This window comes from Sylvia atricapilla, chromosome 4 (genome assembly GCF_009819655.1).
Source record: "Sylvia atricapilla isolate bSylAtr1 chromosome 4, bSylAtr1.pri, whole genome shotgun sequence".
Lineage (NCBI taxonomy): Eukaryota > Metazoa > Chordata > Aves > Passeriformes > Sylviidae > Sylvia > Sylvia atricapilla.
Genome location: NC_089143.1, coordinates 56,758,497 through 56,777,880, shown reverse-complemented (window position 1 = coordinate 56,777,880; position 19,384 = coordinate 56,758,497). Strand labels below are relative to the sequence as shown.

At 45.3% G+C, this 19,384-nt stretch overlaps 1 protein-coding gene across 1 annotated transcript; it reads left to right on the top strand.

The window, feature by feature from the left end:
• Window positions 1-1,055: 1,055 nt before the first annotated feature.
• On the top strand, window positions 1,056-17,902 carry SETD7 (SET domain containing 7, histone lysine methyltransferase). The gene is made up of 8 exons (XM_066317964.1): window positions 1,056-1,130; window positions 5,255-5,384; window positions 9,625-9,826; window positions 12,376-12,565; window positions 14,149-14,230; window positions 14,856-14,973; window positions 15,265-15,422; window positions 15,924-17,902. The coding sequence occupies exons 1-8, from the start codon at window positions 1,091-1,093 to the stop codon at window positions 16,102-16,104; spliced, it is 1,101 nt and encodes a 366-aa protein (XP_066174061.1). The 5' UTR covers window positions 1,056-1,090; the 3' UTR covers window positions 16,105-17,902.
• The last annotated feature ends 1,482 nt before the right edge of the window (window positions 17,903-19,384 follow it).

Here is a 19,384-nt window from a genome sequence, read left to right as displayed (position 1 = left end):
GGATTGTCCCCTCTGCTCTGCTCTGGGGCGGCCTCACCTCAGTGCTGGGGCAGGTTTGGGTGCCACGGTGTGAAAAAGACAGGAACCCATTAGAGAGGGTCCAAAGGAGGCCACGAGGATGGTGAAGGGCCTTGAGGGGCAGCTGTGTGAGGAGTGCCTGAGGTCACTCGGGCTGTTCAGCTGGAGGAGACTGAGGAGAGACCTCAGTGTGCTCTTCCTCATGCCCATGGGGGGAAGTGGACGGGCAGACACTGATCTCTTCACTCTCCCGAGCAGTGACAGGACTCGAGGAACAGCCCGAAGCTGTGTCAGGGCAGGTTTAGGTTGGATGTCAGGAATAGGTTCTTCACCCAAAGAGGTGGTTGAGCAGGTTGAACTGGCTCCCCAGGAAAGAGGTCACAGCACCACGCCTGACAGCGTTCAGAAAGTGCTCTCAGGCACAGGGTGTGACTTTTTTGAGACGTTGCTGTGCAGGGCCAGGAGCTGGACTCGATCTGTTCCAACTCCGCATATTCCGTGTTCCTGTGGTAAGAGCGGCAGATCAGAGATTCCGGGTGTGTGAATGGAGAAGCGGTGTCCTGGAGCTTTGGGAACTGCAGCAGCGCCCCTCGGGGTCAGCGGGCAGACGGACGGACAGCACGGGACGCGCTGGAGCACCAGCGCTGAGTGGGCTGGCGTTCTCGTGGGCTCGGTGCGGTGTGTGGGGACGCGCGGAACCAACACCGGCCCCGCGCTGACCTGCCAGCGCCATTATGCTGTGGGGATAACTGCCTGAGCTCCCCACGCCGTTATCCTGAGGGGGTAACTCGCTGAGCTGCCCGCACCATTATCGCGAGGGGATAACTGCCCGAGCTCCTCCCCACGCCATTATCCTCAGGGGGCAGATGACTCCCTCAGCTCCCCACGCCATTGTCCTCAGGGGCGGGGCCAACGCCGCCTCGCGCCCCGCCCCGCCCGCCGGGGGCGTGTCCGGAACGCCCTCAGGGCGGGGCCAGGCCCCTCCCCCGGGGGCGTGCCGGAGGCGGGGTGTGGGGCGCGCGCCCGTGCCCGGTACCGCGGCTGCGCCTTGCCCGCCGCCGCCGCCGCCGCCATGGACAGCGACGAGGAGACGCTGGAGGAGATCGTGGAAGGTGCGTGTGCCAGGGCTCGGGGAGCGGGGCCCGCCGGCCCGGGCACTGCTGCGGGAGCTATGGGGGCGCGGGGCGGCGGCGGCGGCCGGAGCCGGGCGCCCGGGGTCGGGCGCAGCGCATGACATCAGTGGGCTTATGCAACGGCCGGGCCGGGGCCGCGCACGTGGCGGGGCTCGGCCGGGGGCAGCCGGGGCCGCGCTGGCGCCGCCGCCGGGCGGGCGCTTTCGGTGCCGTCCGCCGCCCAGCGCTCCGGCCGCAGCGGGAGGCTCCGCACCCCGGGCGCGGGGATGGCGGCCGCTCAGTCCTATTGTCAGAAATAAGTCGTGCCCGTGGTTTTCTGCCGCTGCCGTGCCCCCGTGCGGGCGGTGGTCTGCAGCCTTGGCTCCCTGGGCGGTGCGGCCGGTGCCCGGTCCTTCCCCCGGCGGCTGAGGGACAGGGGGATGCCCATCCTTGGAGAGAGCCCAGGCAGCCAGGGCTGCAGTCACATGCAAATGGAGAAAGGAAAAGAAAGAGCGACTCCGAGAAAACACTGTTGCCATATCCATGGGCAGCGGGCCTGGAGCCATCCGTAAGGGAGAGGGGTGGGCCACCTTATAGCTGCGCCTCTGTGTGCAGTTCACCTCTCACGTGTGGATAACTCACCCGGAGGAACACGTCCTCTGGAAGTGAACCGCTGGTGGAAACCTTAGCAGGCAGGGATGCAGCTCCCCAGCAGGCTGTCATCCCGGGTGGGAGCAGGGAAACAAAGCACGGCAGCTCGGGGAAGGCTCGGCTCCGCAGAGGCTCCTGCAGGCGGGAATAGCGGTGCGGGGGCTCGGTGTCGGGGCAGGGAGCCAGGGGCTGCCTGGGGCGCGGTGGTGCCCGTGCTCGCCCCGTGTGTGTCCTGTGGCACAGGGGTCAGCCCGCAGCGAGGCGCTCCGCGGAGTGTCTGGCACGGCGGCTCGGTCCGACAGCAGCTGGGAGCTGAGCAGCCGCTGTCAGAGCTGGGTTCGCTGCCGAGGTGTGCGGTGCCGGAGCCAAGGAGCAGCTTTGTGGTGTGCAGCGTCGGGTGAGGGGAGCGAGGCTCTGCCACGCGTGGGGTGTGCCCTGTGCCCGTACAGATGTGGGTTTCCACACTGCCTTTCCTCCTCACATCTGTGGGTTGCACTTGTCCGGGGCAAAGAGTCATCGTTTTCATCCTCTTATCACAGATAAAGTGTTCTGCTGTATCCTGGATTTGTTTGGCGTCTCCATGGGCTAAGGAAACAAATCTTTAAACCGTCTTTTATGCAGCGGTGTATATAGCGTATGTGTTTTTCTGGGTGAGACAGAAGCAGGATGCTCTTTGAGGGTGAATAAGACTTTGCACTTACCCAGAGAAGTTAGAAACATAGAAATCAGCACTTTTATTTATGTTGGGGGGAGTTTGGTTCATTGTTGTTACCCCCCAGACATCCCTCTGGCATCTTTGTGGCCAGAGTCTTTTATTGATGATGCACGTTAGATGTCATCTGTTAAGTAATAGTGATACCGACAGTAAAGAGCTTTTATCCTTGATTTGTGTACATCAGTGGTTTCCATAAGTGACTCCATTGTGAACTAGCCCCTATTAGGGTAATTCTTTTTCTTGAAAAGTTCATTGTCTGAGTTTAAGAGGAAATCTTAGCAGACCCTTAATGAAGCAACAAAATTGAGGTTTTACAACAATTTAAAAATGTGTTTAGACATCTTGGGTTTATTTTTTTGCAAATGGAGGAGAGAGGTGAGAAAGGAAAGTGGAGCACACTGCTCCCCATGAAATAATGAGAATTTTTTCCTTTGACTTAATCTGAAACAGAATGAGGGCCAAAGGTCTCAGCCATGCAGAAAAAAAGTTGTATTTATGTTATGAAACTTGAGATTGCGTTTTTTCCTATGTTGTTGACTGAGAGAGACTGTGTTTTTTGTTTTGTTGCAGTGGTGGGGGCATGGTTTTTTGGTGGTTTTTTTTTTGATAAGGGGAAACTTCTAGCACATTAGAATGATTGGATTCTTTGTATTGTGGCTGAGATTAAGACCCTGTATAGAGGCCATTGGCTCAAAGCTGACCATTTAAATCTCTGAGGTAGTCTGTATCCTACTGTGCAAAAGTCCTGACATGTGTTCTGTGTACAAGCATGGCAGCTTTTGTGTTGGGCTTTGCATTCCAGCAAAATCTTGACAAAGCTGAATAGTCACAGAGAACAAAGTTGCAAGGGTTTGTTGTTGTTTTGTGTATTTTTAAAAATAGTATGATGTACCAATATTATCGGTGTGATTTTTTAATCCAAGTGTTTTATAAAAGTCTTGCCCCTGTAGTGACGGGGAAACTGGTATTGTATTGTTTAGGGATTGTTAACTTACACCAGTGTACCCTTCTATATTGATACAACTTAATTTAAAAGGTTTTTAATTGGAACTATAAATGTTGGCATAGTTTTTAGTCTGAAGGAGGTGGCCACATCACAGATGTTACTGACCTTTTAGTTAAATTGGTCATTAATTTATTGTTTATTAATATTTAACCATTAATAATAATGGGTTAAATTTAGTGAAAACTTGTCCTTTCTGCAAAAAGGGATGTCCTGACAGAATGGGAGGGCAAAATGCCTTTCTTCTCTTAGGAAAGACCAGCTTCTGTTTAAAGAGTTCCTCTTCAAAGTAATTAAAAGCTTTTAGTGCTAGAGCTTTTTTCCTTCCACCTCCTGCTCTCCCTTCTTACTCTATTATTTCTCTCACTTTGAACTCATAAGCAGTGGTTACTGCCTTCTGAAACTTTTAACTGTTTTCAGTCTGGTTTGGACTAGGGGCTTGAAGTGAGAGCGCAGTCATGAGTTCAGATTCCTTGCTGTTACTTTCTCCTGTACACCATTCGGGGTGCATTTCCATACTCGATGAAGTCTGCCCGGCTTGTTCCCTCTCTGGGCACTGGACTGAAGGTCTGGTAGTACTGAAGTGCCTCTTGTTGGCTTCATCAGCCTGGGCTGTAAATCAGTCCCCCTCACACTGCAGTTTGTTTCTGCCTTCCCATATGTGTGATGAACCTTTTCAGTTTGGGCAGATCTGGTCCTGGAAAAGCTTGACCCAAAGCCTGGAGAAGTGGATGCATACAGTGTCTCTCGCCTCTAATAGGCTGTGTATGCATCACCAGGAGACTGGGGGCACCAGAGGTAATGTTTTAGTTAGAGGCATGGAAGAACATAAATATAGGGTAGCTGTTATTTATTTGACAGTTTTCATGCAAATTTTATACCAGGTAGAATGTCTCTGTGGGAGCTGTAGCATCCACTCAGGTGTGTGTCCCTGTGCTGGGCTCTGCAGCCAGAGCTAAACCAGGCAGCAACCAGCATTTAAAACACTTCTCTGTCGTTTCCTTTGGCTTTGAAGAGGCAGTTAGAGATGCAATAGGAGCCTTATTATGCTTTAACTTAGTAGAGTTGCCACTTTTGTTCAGTAAAACACAAACCATGCCAATGAGGATCCAAGTGTGTTGTCTTTGCTTTCCCTCTGTGCGACAGCTGTAATAGGGAAAACTGATATGGCTGAGGGTGGGAATAGGATATAAAGTGAACACATCAGAAAGGCAGTGGAGAATAGTATTTGAAATACTAAATACCACGTTGACTGACATACAGCAAGGGTGCAGCCTTATGGACATGACATACTTTTATGTCTTTAGATTCCTCTGAATACAGCTGCATGGTGGCACACCCACATTATCATAAGGCATGTGTTTGTCAAAAGAAAAAGATTGAACCTTTTCCTGTTCTTACCAATAAATGCATGTTTTAGATAATGAGTTGTTATACTTTTGAAGATGTATATTAATACAAGTTAGAATAATATAAGCCTTTGTTTCAGAAACAAGTTTTGCTTAATATTTTCTCACCTGTCTCTCAGCCCTTTTCTTTTATCCTTATATTTTATTTTTATTTTAAGCTATGTGTTACACAAGTACACTTCAGTTGTACAGAATTTCTTATCACTGTTCCTAACAGCAATGATCTGAATTAGTGTTTTGTGCTAGGGAGCTACTGCATTTCAAGCAGCTACATAATGAGAGCAGGTTCTAAATCTTGTATAATAATTAATGTGTTTTGTTGTTCTTTGTTTGGATTTTATTTCAGGGCATCTAGATGACGATGGGCTGCCCCATGGATTCTGTACAGTCACCTATTCATCGACAGACAGATTTGAAGGAAATTTTGTGCATGGAGAAAAGAATGGCCGTGGCAAATTCTTCTTTTTTGATGGAAGGTACACTCTGACTCTTTGATTTTTCTTCTGTATTCTTCCTAATGCTTGTAGCCATGCAAAACTAATCTACATTGATTGTATACTGCTGAGTTTCTGGATAAGATTTCTCATGAAAAACTGTAGCTGAAAGGTTTGCTGCTGCTGTAGCCATTCCTGTGGTGGCTTTGTGTGTAATGAGGTGCCTGTAGTTGTTTCCTGGAAGGAGAATGCCGTGGTGTGAGCTCTTCTAGCACTGTAAAGTTATGAGCTGATTAGAAGTTGTAAGAAATGGGAGGTGGTCAAAGCTGTTTGGGAGGTGTTCAAAACTCTTGTAAACCACGCTGACAATGACTTGGACATCAAAGTTCATTACTTCAGGTGGACTTCTCTCCATTATAGAGCTACACAGAGAGTGCAGCTGGACCAGAAGCTCCCTGTGCCAGCGCTCACACACACACATAGGGCCTTGGCAGGGAGGTTGCCTTCTGCTTTGTCAAATTGTTTATCAGTTCAAGGACCGAGTTAAATACAAGTTTGTTGTCAACTCTAGTTAATCCTCTGCAAGTTGCTTGTGGCCTGATGTAGTTTCAGAAAAGCCCCTATGAATTTCCCTTCTTTTCACTGGGAATCGTGGCGGTGAAATCGGGCTAGTTGTGCCTGTGTTTTCTTCTCTGATCCCCATTATGAGCACCTTGTGAGTGTTCCCCCCAGCAGCACTGCAGCATTCCTGTGTGCAGTTGCTCAGAGCCTCCTCGGAGGGGGCAGCAGTATAAAATGACACGATTCTTCGTGGTTTTGCAGCTGTCGGTGACACTGAATAGCGGCTGTGAAACTGACAGTCGTGCCGGGCCTGCTCTCTTCCTGCTCAGCGAAATCCAGAGCAGGAGCAGAGGTATTGTGCTGTCTCAGTGAGTCAGCTCCTTGTCTCTACTTGCCTTTGCACTTGCTTCATACTGGGGATTGTGTTTTTTTTTTTCCATGAGGAAGATAATATATTTATTCAGTTATGTAGAAAGTGATTAGACCTCCAAGCCTGGGTGAAGAAAAAGCCTTGCTGTTGTTGGTAATGGCCTTATTAAACCTTCTCTGAGTAGCTGAAAGTCAGTACTGCCCAGCAGCTGAGTTCTCTAAAATAGTTTTGGTTCAAGTTGTTAAACAGCGTCTCTATGGACACAGGTGCATAATGTTTCTGTGCTGGTGGATTATTTCAGCAGAGTGGTTGCTGATTGAACAGGCAGAGGAACTGACCCACTATTTTGTGTGTAGGGCTGCTCCTCCATGGAATCCAGGGTACAGGCAGCATTTAGTGGGAAGGGTCAGGTTGCTGCTGAGCCTTTTCTGTACTGACTAAGTGTTGCCAACTCTTTTCTTTTTTATTTCTCTCTCAATTTTCATAACCCTTGAAAAACTGGAATAGCTGGCCACTGATGACTTTAGGAAATAGCAGAATGAAAATATGCAAAAATAGTCTGCAATGTGATTTTGGAAAACTGAATATTTTCATTAACTATTATATATTTTAATTTAGCTAAAGCAGCCTTAACTGAGCAGTAGCTAATTACTGAAGATGTCATTTATCTAGCTGTGCTCAGCTATCAAGACTAAGTTGCTTTCTGAAATGGATGGCTCAGGAATCATGACGTGTCGTAAGAATGACCTGGCATAAAACAGGACATGCTGTTTCCATTAACTGTGCCACGGGCAAGGCTGAGTGCTCATGAAGATGAGCAATAAATATCAAAAATGTCTCAAAACAGCTCTCCCTTTGCAGAGTCCTGTGCAGTAAGCTAGCTGGTTTCAGCACTCGTGGGTGTGTTTCCCTGGCAGGCTGCTGAGTAAAGGCAGACAGCTGTACCTCTTGTGTTGGGGAGCAGCTGAGTCCTGTCCAATACAGGACTGGCTGCAGTGTAAGCATTCTCATTTTTTGAGTGTTGGGGAATAGGACTGGCTGCCTGGCTGCCTTGTTTGGTCAAGAAACTTCTCCCTCTACTGGAGCAGCTGCCCCCTTCCTGTTGATTATTTAGAGGAATGGAAACCTGGAGTGAAATATCAGTTTGTTTTTTTTTTTTTTTTCTTCCCCTTTTAGAAAATGCAAAAAAAGGCAGCATATTCTGTAAGAGAGAGAAGTTTCACCTTTGGCATTCTCCCTGTTTTGGGTTGTGGTCTCGAACTTTCCTTGGTGTCAGTGGTTCTGGAGTGTACTTTGCAGAACACTTTGCACTATAAAGGCAGGCATGAGAGCCATGCTTGGTACAGAGCTGCCCTTCCTCCCTAACTGGAAACTCCTGTAAACTGACATCTCCCAGAACATAGTAGAAAACTATTATTTTTAGGGAAAAAGTTTTCAATGTTCCCATGTAGAGGGTGTGAAAAATAAATGGATCGGTCTCTGTCAATATTGACTTAATCCCTGAAAGGATATTAGAGTATTTCCCCCCCAGTTCATATCACTGTTTTAATTTTTAGTTAAGGAGTATCCTCAATCCCCACTAGGCATAGTGAATAATGGGAAGATGGTGCATCTGATAAATCATGACTTTGGTAGAATTTATGTTGTCAGAAGTATGATCATCTGAGAAGCAAACCAGAGAAATACAGGCTAGTTTAGGGTTTGTATTAAAACGGTTTTGCTTATGGAAGACACAGATGCTGTTTATTTGTCTTTGTGCTGGTCTTAGTTGCAATTACTGTGTCTGGCTGCAGACACCATACTTTGAGAGCTTAAAAAAAGGGAAGTGGAGAGCAGGATAGAAATAGTTCAGAAACTGTGAGCAGCATAAAAGTTTCTGAACCTTTTTAGGTGAGTTTGAAGGACACAGACTTCTTTCTTAAAGTATCATCCTTTTGATTTCCTTAGATGAGATGAATTTTTTGGTCACTGTTTGGAGCTCAGTACAAAGAGAGAAAACACCGAAGTTTGAGTTACAGTAAAAGAAAATGTATTCTTTCCAGGGCTGAAGCACCCTGGTAATTTAGCAATGTTTTTACTTCAACTAGTGTAATTAAAGGTAACAAGACAGGACTTTTGCTGGTTTTCATTACATAAACTGGGGGTGGCTGCCTCTTTTAAAGAGTAATCCTCCATGTGCACGCTGTGTGTGTTGTCACTACAATGGAATTCAAATCAAGTGATCTGTGATAAATTAGAGGGGGAAGTGGCATCATTTATAGTAAGGGTACTGATTTCTGGTGGTTCCCTCACCCTTCCCTGTGCTGTAGTGCCGTAGGTATCTGTGCAGCTCTGTAGCAACCTGGATCAAGAAATCCATTTGACTGAAAAGTAAAATAGTTTTCCTGCCCCTTGTCATTTTGCATCTGGTGTGCACTGAGGCTTTTACTGTAATGTATTTTCCCATGGAAACCTCATCCAGCTTGCCAAAGTTATGTAAAAACAGAGCACGAAGCTTTAGAAATGAGAAAGCGCATTCTGAAAAAACATTCCTTCCACAACTTGCAAATCTGTGTGGTAAAATGTAGAGTCATGTGCTCACAGAAACTGTTTGGGCTTATACCTTAGACATCTGCCTCTGCAAAAGAGTTATGCACTGAAAACATGTGTATGCTGACAGCTGGCTGTTAGCTAAGTGTGCTGAAGTAAAAGCTAAACAAGTTGTGTTACATTATGCTAATCCTAACATGAGAAAGAAATACCTGAATAGACCCTCTTTAATGGTGATAGCAAAGGATTTGCAAGACAAAACCAAAATGAAATCCATGTTTGTTTAAATCCAAGTGCAGCACTAGTTCTCTTTGATAGGCTGCGTTTCATTTTAAGAGAAATACATGAAAAATGGCTGCTTTTAGTGGGACCCGTACAAATGGCTACTCAGTGTATTGCTGGGGAGCTGATGCTGAACTGTGGCAGGTTGCAGTTCGTGCCCTGTCATAGTTCATGTGTACAGCAGCTCACTTTCACCTCTCCAGAGATCTGTCAGTGAAGCTCTACACGTAGCAGGTAGAAAATCCTAACGTGAGAGTAGCCTGCTTGAGCAGGAATTCCTTCTTTGACCAGGAGTGTCCGTTTGCTGACTATTCCAGCCTACAGAAAACACCAAGCATGTGACTGAGCTGAGTGATGCTGTGTCCATGCAGCGCACACCGATGAAAGGGTGCTGTAAGTTGTTTCCTGCCTTTGGAGCTCCATACAGACAAGTCCCTGGTTTTCACCTTGGCATTCCAGAATGCTGAGGCTGTGGGTCGGCTTTGGGCTCACCCCTGAGGGGTGAGCAGTGTCCCACTGCTGTTTGTCTCTCCCCATCAGCACCCTGGAGGGGTACTACGTAGACGACGCGCTGCAGGGGCAGGGGATCTACACGTACGAGGACGGCGTGGTCCTGCACGGCACCTACGTGGACGGGGAGCTGAACGGGCCCGCGCAGGAGTACGACAGCGACGGGCGGCTCATCTTCAAGGGGCAGTACAGGGACAACATCCGACACGGAGTCTGCTGGATTTACTACCCGGTAAACCGCACCGCCTGCCCTCCTTACTGGGGAGCTGTAAAGATCTGGGCGTGCTCATCTCCGATAATCCGATGCGAAGTTAAAAGATGTTGGTGTTGAATGTTTGCCCAGTCGATGAGATTCAGTCAGGCTGCAAGATGCCCTCCACTGTTTTCATCTTTCAGGAAAGCCAGCCCCCTTGGAAGTGCATTTATGCATTTGTATGTAATGTAGAAATAGGATGTCTAATAATTTATGCATGATCTCTTTGGGAAGGCTGGAACAATGATTTGCCAGTTTGTAGTGCTGTGTGCAGGTGAGGAGCGTGGAAGTCAGTGCAACCCACTGCCCTTGTTAAAGCAGGAGGAGAGGCTTTGTCTGTTTCTGCAGGATATGTTGTGAAGTCTGGCTTTGCCCAAAACATCAGATGTAGTTCCACTCTGAGTGGAGTTGTGGACAAGTGATTTGCTGATTAAGCACGCCAGTATTTTATCTTTTTTAATTTTGATGGTCTTTCACAACCATGCTAATTAAGGCAATGACTGTTGTACAGTTTTTAGGGAGTTTTTGGTGCAGATTTTTAAAAAATATAATTCCTATTCAGCCTTACACAGCAGAGTTGAACCTTTCAATCCTACCTCATGCCAAGAACGGGGTAACATCTGCATGTAATTGACATCTGCTGATCAAAACCCAGTCTAATTCTGTGATTTGTGGCACAAACTCTAGTTGCAGACTGATTTCTAAATGCTGGCTGTTCATTTTATTTACTGTTTTTCACTGTTGCCATTAAGCATGTATTAGGATCAGTAAAAGCTTGGTGTATGCTGCCAAAAGTTTTTTAGTCCTAATGTATAAAATACACAGAGCTGACCCTTCACTTCATGTATCTCTTGCTTCATCTTCCAGCTGAAAAAGTGTTGCTGTACCTTTTGGAAATGTGGATAATTAGAGGTTGTTTATCATTATCATGTTGCCAGACAAAAGGATGCAAGATGTTCCAAAAAACTCCTTTGCCATGGAACCAGTTGTTTCCTCATGACTCTGTGCAGGATGCTATGTGCACGATTATTTTCCCACACTTAAGGTTCACTGTTCCCTCTTAGAGCATGCTTGGAACTCTTTCATCCTCGGAGTTGAACAAAATGGCATCTCTTTGAAATAGACCCTCTGCACAGTGGTCTTGATACAAATCAGTTTGTTTCCACAACACACCTGCTGCTCTTGCTCCAGGGTGTTATTTGGAGATGCTTCCTTGTAGTTTTTGAAATAAATACCTGGAGTAGTGTCTAGGTTTGAAAGAGTGTAACCAGCTACACCCTTTCCCCCTCCTCCTCCTCCCAGCCCCGTCTTTTGTTCTCTTAAGTATTGGTAGTTATGATTTTGTAGCAACGGATGTGACACAATTCCACCAGAGAAAGAAAGGAGAAGCAAAAATCCTGACCCCTAACAAGTGGTTAGACCTGTGCTGATGTATGCAACTCATTTCTGCAGTTCTGCAAATAAATCTAACCTGAGCTGCAGGCAAATCACAGATGGCAAAGCCCAGGGCTGAAATGTGTAAACCTTGGAGAGGAAAAGTGTTGCTGTTGATGCTTTCCACAAACAGTTGTTCTCACTGATTACCTCCTGATATTCTGGGAACCATTCTAGACATTCTGGGAACCATTTTTCCAGGAATCATTTTTCCTTAGTAGGCTCGAGTCTTTAGAGGTACCTTGAATTAGCAAGGCAGCATGACATCTTTCTTTCCTCCAGCATGGTATCATAGTAATCAAACTTGGACATCTGTGTGGCTTTGGTTCGTGTTTTGCTTTCACAGAGTGAAATTGAATATTTGTGTTGCATGGAAGGAAGGACCTTGGGTTCTGACTATTCCAGACAACATTGAACATCAGTTTTATCCTAACTGGAATGACTTCATCCAGTTACTTCATGTGTCTGTTTCTGCCTCATTCTCATAATTTTACATCTGAGCTTACTGTTTACTGTTGCATTTTTAAAAAGTTGGAGCAAACTCTTTTAATTTACTGAGGGTGTTGCCTAGAAAATAGATCTTCCCAACAACATTAGAGTGAATATAAAAGCAAACTTTACTTGAAAGCTTTTAGGTACTCAATATGGCAAAAACCACACATGGTACAGTAAATTCACCATTTTCTAAGGTTTGTTGATTACTGTAACTATAATATATTGTCCAGTTAAAAGGTTAGTTGATTAGTTTATACTTCCTTGGGTTCTGCCCCACTGGAAGCAGTCCACATGCTTCTTTTGCCCCACTTTTGTTATGTCAGGTCCAGATTCTGGTTGGAAAACAGAACATCCTTGTAGTTGGAACTCTTAATCTTGGAGATTAAGGAGTATTTTAGGAATGTGTTTAGAAGGTTAGCTTATTGTTCCTAAATGTAGGAGGAAAGGATAGGGAAAAAGTAATAGAAGCTGCAGCCACACATTTGCAATCTACAAAGCTACAAATGCATGACAAATATCAAAACCTAAAAATCCTGGGCATCAGAGATAGTAAAGTGTAACTAAATGCTTTGCCTTTTCTTTCTTGCCTGTGCTCTCAGGATGGAGGCAGCCTTGTGGGAGAAGTGAACGAAGATGGGGAGATGACTGGAGAGAAGATAGCCTATGTATATCCTGATGGAAAGACTGCATATTCTGGAAGGTTCATAGATGGAGAAATGATAGAAGCAAAACTGGCCACTCTGACAGCTGTTGAGGATGGGAAACCTCAGTTTGAAGTAGTACCAGGCAGTAAGTTGAGCTAACACCAGCCTGTATTCCTGCTACCAGCCCTTTGCTGCAGACAGCTTGGTTCCTGTGATGTTCCCCATGGAGACTGGCTGTGATGGCACAGGCTGTTAGTGTGGGGCCCTTTCTCCAAGTCACAGAGCTGGGTGGAGAGGAAGGTGGGAACAGACGGGAGATGCCCCCTGTCTGGCCCTGCCCAACTGCATTTCCTAGCCCTTCTCTCTCTCCTGTGCTCGTGGGCACAGCCCTGCTTGTCACACATCCTGCTGCCCTGCACCCTGGTAATGGTGGCACAGTTACAGCCACAGCTGCACTATTTCCTGCAGTGAAATAACTGCAAGAGGAGAGGGAGGCCCGGATTTGGTTGTAGCTCTGTCAGCTGGGTTTATGCAAGTCAGTGTTTGCAGTGTGAATGTTCTGGCACCTGCGTTGCTGGGCTGAGATTGGAATTAGTGAACCAGATTCAGTGGTTGTGTAATGGTCTGATTCACCAGCACCCTTCAGTGTGTCTGCTCCTGCTGACAGAAAGTGGCTGTGAAGTGCACAGGGCTAGGGTGGTGCCTTCTGCAGCGGCTTGGACCTATAGTTCTGGAGTGGGTTTGTTGTTCTGAGGTGTATGTGATGTTTTGGAGGAGTGTGGATTAAGCTGCAGTACAAGCAGAGACTGTGCTATTATTGCTCTGCCAACAAAAATTGTCTCGCTTGATATGAAATAGGCACATAAAGCTCAGTGAAAAGGTATTGACAAGCAAATGCATGTGAGTTTCTTTTTTGAATCACTCAGTTATGGTAGCCAGTCAAAACTTAACTGAAAAGTTACTTTGTAAGAGGGTGTGGTTATGCTTTGTAAATAGTATGGGGTTACACTCAGGAGGAAGCTGCCTTCAGCCAGAACAGATCCTGGGAATCGGGGGCAAGGGCCTTACATCAAACTTTGTAGTACTCTGTTCTGTGGGGATTTTTTCCCATCTTATTTCCACCTTCTTAGTCTGAGATTGTCTGCTGGCATTTGGGAGAGGGATGTAAGAATATAATTACAGCTGTACCACTGGGTTGCTTATCAACAACAATAAATAAAGGACTGTAGCGATGGAGCTTTCTGATTACTAAGTATTATCTTCTGGCTGAAGTCTCTTCAGGATTTGGACTAAAAAATATTTCATATTGGAAGTAATCAAGGTTTTGGGTGGGGTTTCTTTTATTTTTAAAATGAGCTATTGAGTATATCTTTTTATATTTTGCTTTACTTTTAAATTTTTTTAGAGACACTATAGGAGGGTCTATTTTGAAAAGGTAGTCCTCCAGTCCTCCTCTACAAGCTGGTAATTTGAAGAATTATATGTATCACCTTTTTGTGTTAGTAATGCTACTCTAGAATGTTGAGGAGAAAAAATAATCAAGAAGCAGTATCTCACTTAAGGCTTTTACCAGGTGGAGTTCTGTTTAATACCTTTTTTTGGAAGTGTAGCATTTATTTTTGCAGCTATTAAAATTTAATTTTTGAATGTCTTGATTAAGTTAAGGATTGCATATTCTCAGTACTGCAAATTAGTTTATTTCCTTCATTGATTTCTGATCTTTTTTAGGCCCAGTGTACAGTTTTGACAAATCTACTTCATCCTGCATTTCTACAAATGCCCTTCTTCCTGATCCTTACGAATCAGAGAGGTAAGCTTTTTTTTCTTCTCCCCATATTTCTTTCATATTACCTATGTGGGGCCTAATTTTGCAAGCCTTTTGTCATCTAAAACATGAAAGATGTGTAAAGGTTTGTAAAATGGAAGCCCTGTGTGTATCTCACCTGTAGGTGCTTTCTGATACTCTGAAATATCTAAATAAGCGATTAGTAAAATGCTTGCTTTAATTTGCTTTGAGTACTTGAAGATGTGGTGCTTCACCTTGAGAACTCCTGCTCCTCAGTGCATGCACATACCAGCAGCCCAGCTTGGTGGGGACTTGTGGGGTTCTGGTGTGTTACTGAGGGTGTTCCTGAGTTGAAGTCATCATTCTGGAGTCATAGGAGATTGGCACTTGAAAAAAAATAAAAGTTGTCCAAGTCAGCCCAAACTTATCACCAAATCTCAGTTTTGACAAAACAGAGAGAACATATGGAAGAGAGGAAGGGGAGGAGTTCCATGTAGAGGTTTTGAATAATAATAATTTAGTTTTGTTGTGTTGTTGTTATTAGCTTTATTGATATACTGAAGTATTGGGCTTTATCCCAGTAGTGGTGTACTTCTTGAAAATGAAAACTGCAACCAGTCCCTAATTTCATGCCCTGTTCCTCTTGTAGGGTGTATGTGGATGTCTCTCTCATTTCCAGTGCTGGAGAAGGGTTGTTTTCAAAAATAGCGGCAGAAGCCAGTACAGTGATGTCCTTCTATAACGGAGTGCGAATTACACACCAGGAGGTAAAGAAAAGAAAAAAAGTCAGTCTGAATTTTCATTGCTTCTCCTGAAACTTTCTTTTCATAGTAGGATCTTACACCCACTGCCTTCCCACCATTGCTGTAACATGCTGGAGTTTAATTGAAAGAAAGTGCATGCTCACCTATGTATAGATTTAAAAAGTGTGGGTTGTTTTTTGTAATGGCACACACCCATGAAAAGCTTTATTTGCATGTATTTTGAATGCTGAGTTTCAAACTGCTGGCAAAGTTGACCCCTGCACACAGACACTGGATTTTTGCCTTGCAAACCAGGTAGACAGCAGAGATTGGGCCCTCAATGGAAACACAATATCCCTGGATGATGAAACAGTCATAGATGTGCCAGAGCCCTACAACCACGCTGCCAAGTACTGTGCCTCGCTGGGGCATAAGGCCAACCATTCCTTCACTCCTAACTGCACCTATGAGCCGTAAGTACAGCCCTGTGCCGTGGGGTAGGAGCTGCAGCCTGGCTGGCTGGGCTCACAGGGAGTCCTGGGCAGCTGGATGAGGAGCAGTCGTGGGCTGGGAGTAAAGAGTTGAGGCACTGAAGGAGTCTCTGCCCACCTAGCTGGGTTGGGAATGGGCTAGCATCATGGGTGCTTGATGTCTGTTTGGACTTACACCATGGGGTCTCTTCAAGTTTGCAACTGATTAGTTTTGTCATAAACTTTGAGTTGCTTCTTGATTGTAAAATGTGTAATCACAGCTCTCTAAATCCTAGAACTGCACTATTGTTACTGAACTACCGGTGCTTTGATAAATCAATATTTTTGCTCGTATTCTTAAATCTTTATGAGGTTGACTCATCTGCTAATTCGATATCAGATAATGCAATATTGCTCTGAAATGGGTGAATTCTGGAACTGTCGAAGGGGCTGGCAGAGCATGTGCATTGACAGACAAAGCAAGCAAAGGTGTTTTTCCCCTAGGTTTGTTCACCCTCGTTTTGGGCCCATCAAGTGTATCCGTACCATCAGGGCTGTGGAGAAGGACGAGGAATTGACAGTGGCTTATGGGTACGATCACAACCCTGTGGGGCAGAATGGGCCTGAAGCACCCGAGTGGTACCAGCTGGAACTGAAAGCTTTCCAGGCTGCCCAGCAAAAGTGACATGGGAGCACCTTCTCCATTCAGCAAACTGAAACAGAAACTTGGATCTATGCACTACCTTTATACTGAAAACTGGACAACCAGGGATTGTTCATGCTGTTGCATCATAACCTTGCATTCTGTGTTAAGAGATAAGTTCCTTGGATACTAACTAGGTTTGACTGTGTTACTCATAGCAGATTTAAAAATTAGCTAGCATTGCACCAGTCTTATCTGAAGAAATTATTTAATATTCTATACAAGATGTGGTATTCTTTGGTAGCTTCTGCTTTTGCACCATATGCAAAGATGCCAAAAGACTAGAAAGAAACTAAAATGGGTGTATCGTTCACTTTTAGTCGGCAGACTTAGTGTTGCTCTCTATCTGCCTAGGCATTATTGTGCAACTGCATTTTGCATATATGCCACTTGTGATGATAACAGTAATATTTTGATATTCTCTAATAGTAGCATAATTTTGCCTTTTTAAACCTTTGATCTGAATCTTGCAATAGAGCAATTTATTTATTATCATGTAGGAGGCTGGGTTTTAACTCCCCTTTCCTCTTGTCTGAACGTTGTTCTTTCTACAGATCCTCTTTTGCAGGAGAAAAATCCTTTCTAACTAGTGGAAAGGCTTGTGTGTGTATGTGAGAGTGCTGTGTGTTGGTCTCTGTGGCTCTCTAAATAGTATAGCAACATGTCTAAACCTAATATTTATCTAGCCTGTACGGCTGGCTTATTTTATTTAATTTATTATTATGACATGCAAATGAAGCTGTTCTTTGCATGAAGATTTTGTGAAAAGGAGAAGACGGATTTTCTGTTGAAAGACTTCCAGGAGTACATGTTCTGGAAGGCAAGCACATGACTTGCATCAGTGTTCATGAGGTCGGTTTGTGTGTTTCACCAGCTCAGGTGGCCAGTTCTCAAGGCAAAACAGATGCTTGGATCTCCCATGGATTCTCTGAAAGGAGGTGCATGTATCTGGGGGCAGACTGTAGTCCTTGGTGAAGGAGAGCTCTATCTTTTCTATGTGTTCACTTGACAGAACATAGCCTTATAGCCATTTTTTAGTAGTTCTGGTTTGTGACACAGTGAATTAATATAATATGAGGTATCAAAATTAGTTTTTTTTTTTTAAAAAAAAGATACTAAAAGATTGTTTTTGAAAGACAACGAATGTAAAAACATCGCTTGATGCGTGTATTTATAAACGGCAGTCAAACCCATAGCTTTGTGCAGCCAACAGTGGGGGCTTGTGAGTATTCATCTGCAGGGTTGTGTTCTGGGGTTTTTCAGGGCTAGGGAAATCGTGTGGTTTGTCAGAGACTGTACTGGTCTTGCCTAATGCTGTATAAGAGAGAAAAAATGCACTGTCTTGGTCTGGATAGTGGAGCCTTTCTGGACTCTGATGTTCTCTTTTGGGTTTAGCAGCTTAGGAGAAACTCAAATGCATTTGCAACACTTTCTTTAAATGTTTGTAGTTTTTAAAGGTTTGTATATATGTAACATAAATGATTTGGGAATCAGACCTACCTTTCTATTGCAACACATTTTGGTTGCTTGCTTGAACTGTTGGAGATGTCTGGGGAGCTGGGCAGAGAGAATATGTTGGGTACCTGCAGGTGGAAGGATGAGGATGCTGTTAGGTGCAGGCTGAGAACCCTTGCTTCGGTACCTGAGGAAAGTTAGGAATTACTCCTGAGAACCTGGGGCTCTCTTTAGTCTCTGTGGCTGCTCACAAACATTTTCCATCACCTCATCCTTTCAGTTTGCACAGAAGCTGCTCTGTGTGTGTGCTGGGGCAGGGATGGGCAGGCTCAGGTATTGTGACACTCTGAGCAGGGATCTGCACACAAGCTGTGGCGCCTCCCATCTCCTTGTGCTGGACACTCAGGTCACAGCTCAGGGACTCGCCCGAGTGTGCAGGGACACAACTAGCCTCATAGGTGAGGGAGAGTTGGCAGAGGTCAGTCAGCTGCTCAGCTTCACTACATGATTCTCAAAAAGAAATCGGCATGACTTCATCTTTCCCTGCCTGCCCATAGATCGTTACTTGAGGTCATCAGCCGCTTGCTGATGGAATGGAGGGAGCTCTTATGTTATTTTGGCGATTATTGTGCCAGGATCATGAAGTTTGCAAAGCTGAGGCTTGAGTTTAGGGGCAGGAAAGAGCAGAGGGAAGATGAAGTGACTGAGCCCTGCTGGGAACAGATGGTAACTCCCTCCACGATCTTGATAACCTGCTTTGGACTGCTGGCCTCTCTGTGCTCACTGGGGAATTGTGTTTAAAATGTCCTCATCTCTAGAGCTCCTTTCCCTTCATTTCTGATCAGTCTCTGATTCTTCTGCTAATCTCTTTGTGTGGAGTTGCTTATGTTTTAATAGATTTGTTAGTCTTCATATTGCCTGATTTTGAGACAAATAGAATATAGGTGCTCTTTGTGCATCAGGCTAGAAGATTGTATCCTAAAATAGGGAAGTTCTAGGAAAAAAAAAAGGCACTAAGGTGTCTTGTGTCTTCTCAAAAATCTGGTGAGAGTCAAGCAGATTCTTTTGTGCATGTGTGTAGCCTGATAGGTAGCATGCCACAGCTGTGGCTGTTACCTCTGTTACCTCTGCTGTCCTTCTCAGCTCTGTGAACTCTGTTGGTCCTTCTATAGCTCCCTTCCTCAGTGACCAACCTTCTATAAAAGTTGTGATTACGGAGCTGCTTTGGCTTGATTCAGGACCAAGCCTTTTTACTCTTTGTTTTCTCTCTCCTCCTGGTCTGTTCGAGTGGAGATGGCTGGGAGGGCTTTTGCCACTAGGTGGTGAAAGAGCTCAGTGTGTCTCTCAGAGGTGTGAGTTAGCATCCCCTGGTTCAAACACAGGTTAGTTACAGAACTCCAAATAATGCCTTAACAGGTCAGTGTGCTTCTGGTGCTCACTAGAGAGCAAGACCAGCTTCACAAAGCTCCTCATTGGTAGTGATGACATATCCACAGACACAAGACCCACACCCAACCACGGTTTTCGTTTGGGGCAGAGGAAGCACCACCTTAAACAGCAATCTTCTTGGGTCTGTAGGATGCAGCTGACTACTGATGAATATGCAATAAGTAAAGAAGCTCCACTTCTTAGTCTGGCCAAAGACCTTTCCTGTTGGTACGGAAGCTGGGAGGAGCTGATGCCTGTCAGCTGAGCCTGAGTGAGCCCCTGGCTCTTGGGATACCCATTGTGGCTAAAGGATAACATTGGGAAACCTGGAATTGCTGCATTTTTCAGGTACAGATCAGTTCCCAACATCTGCCTTTGG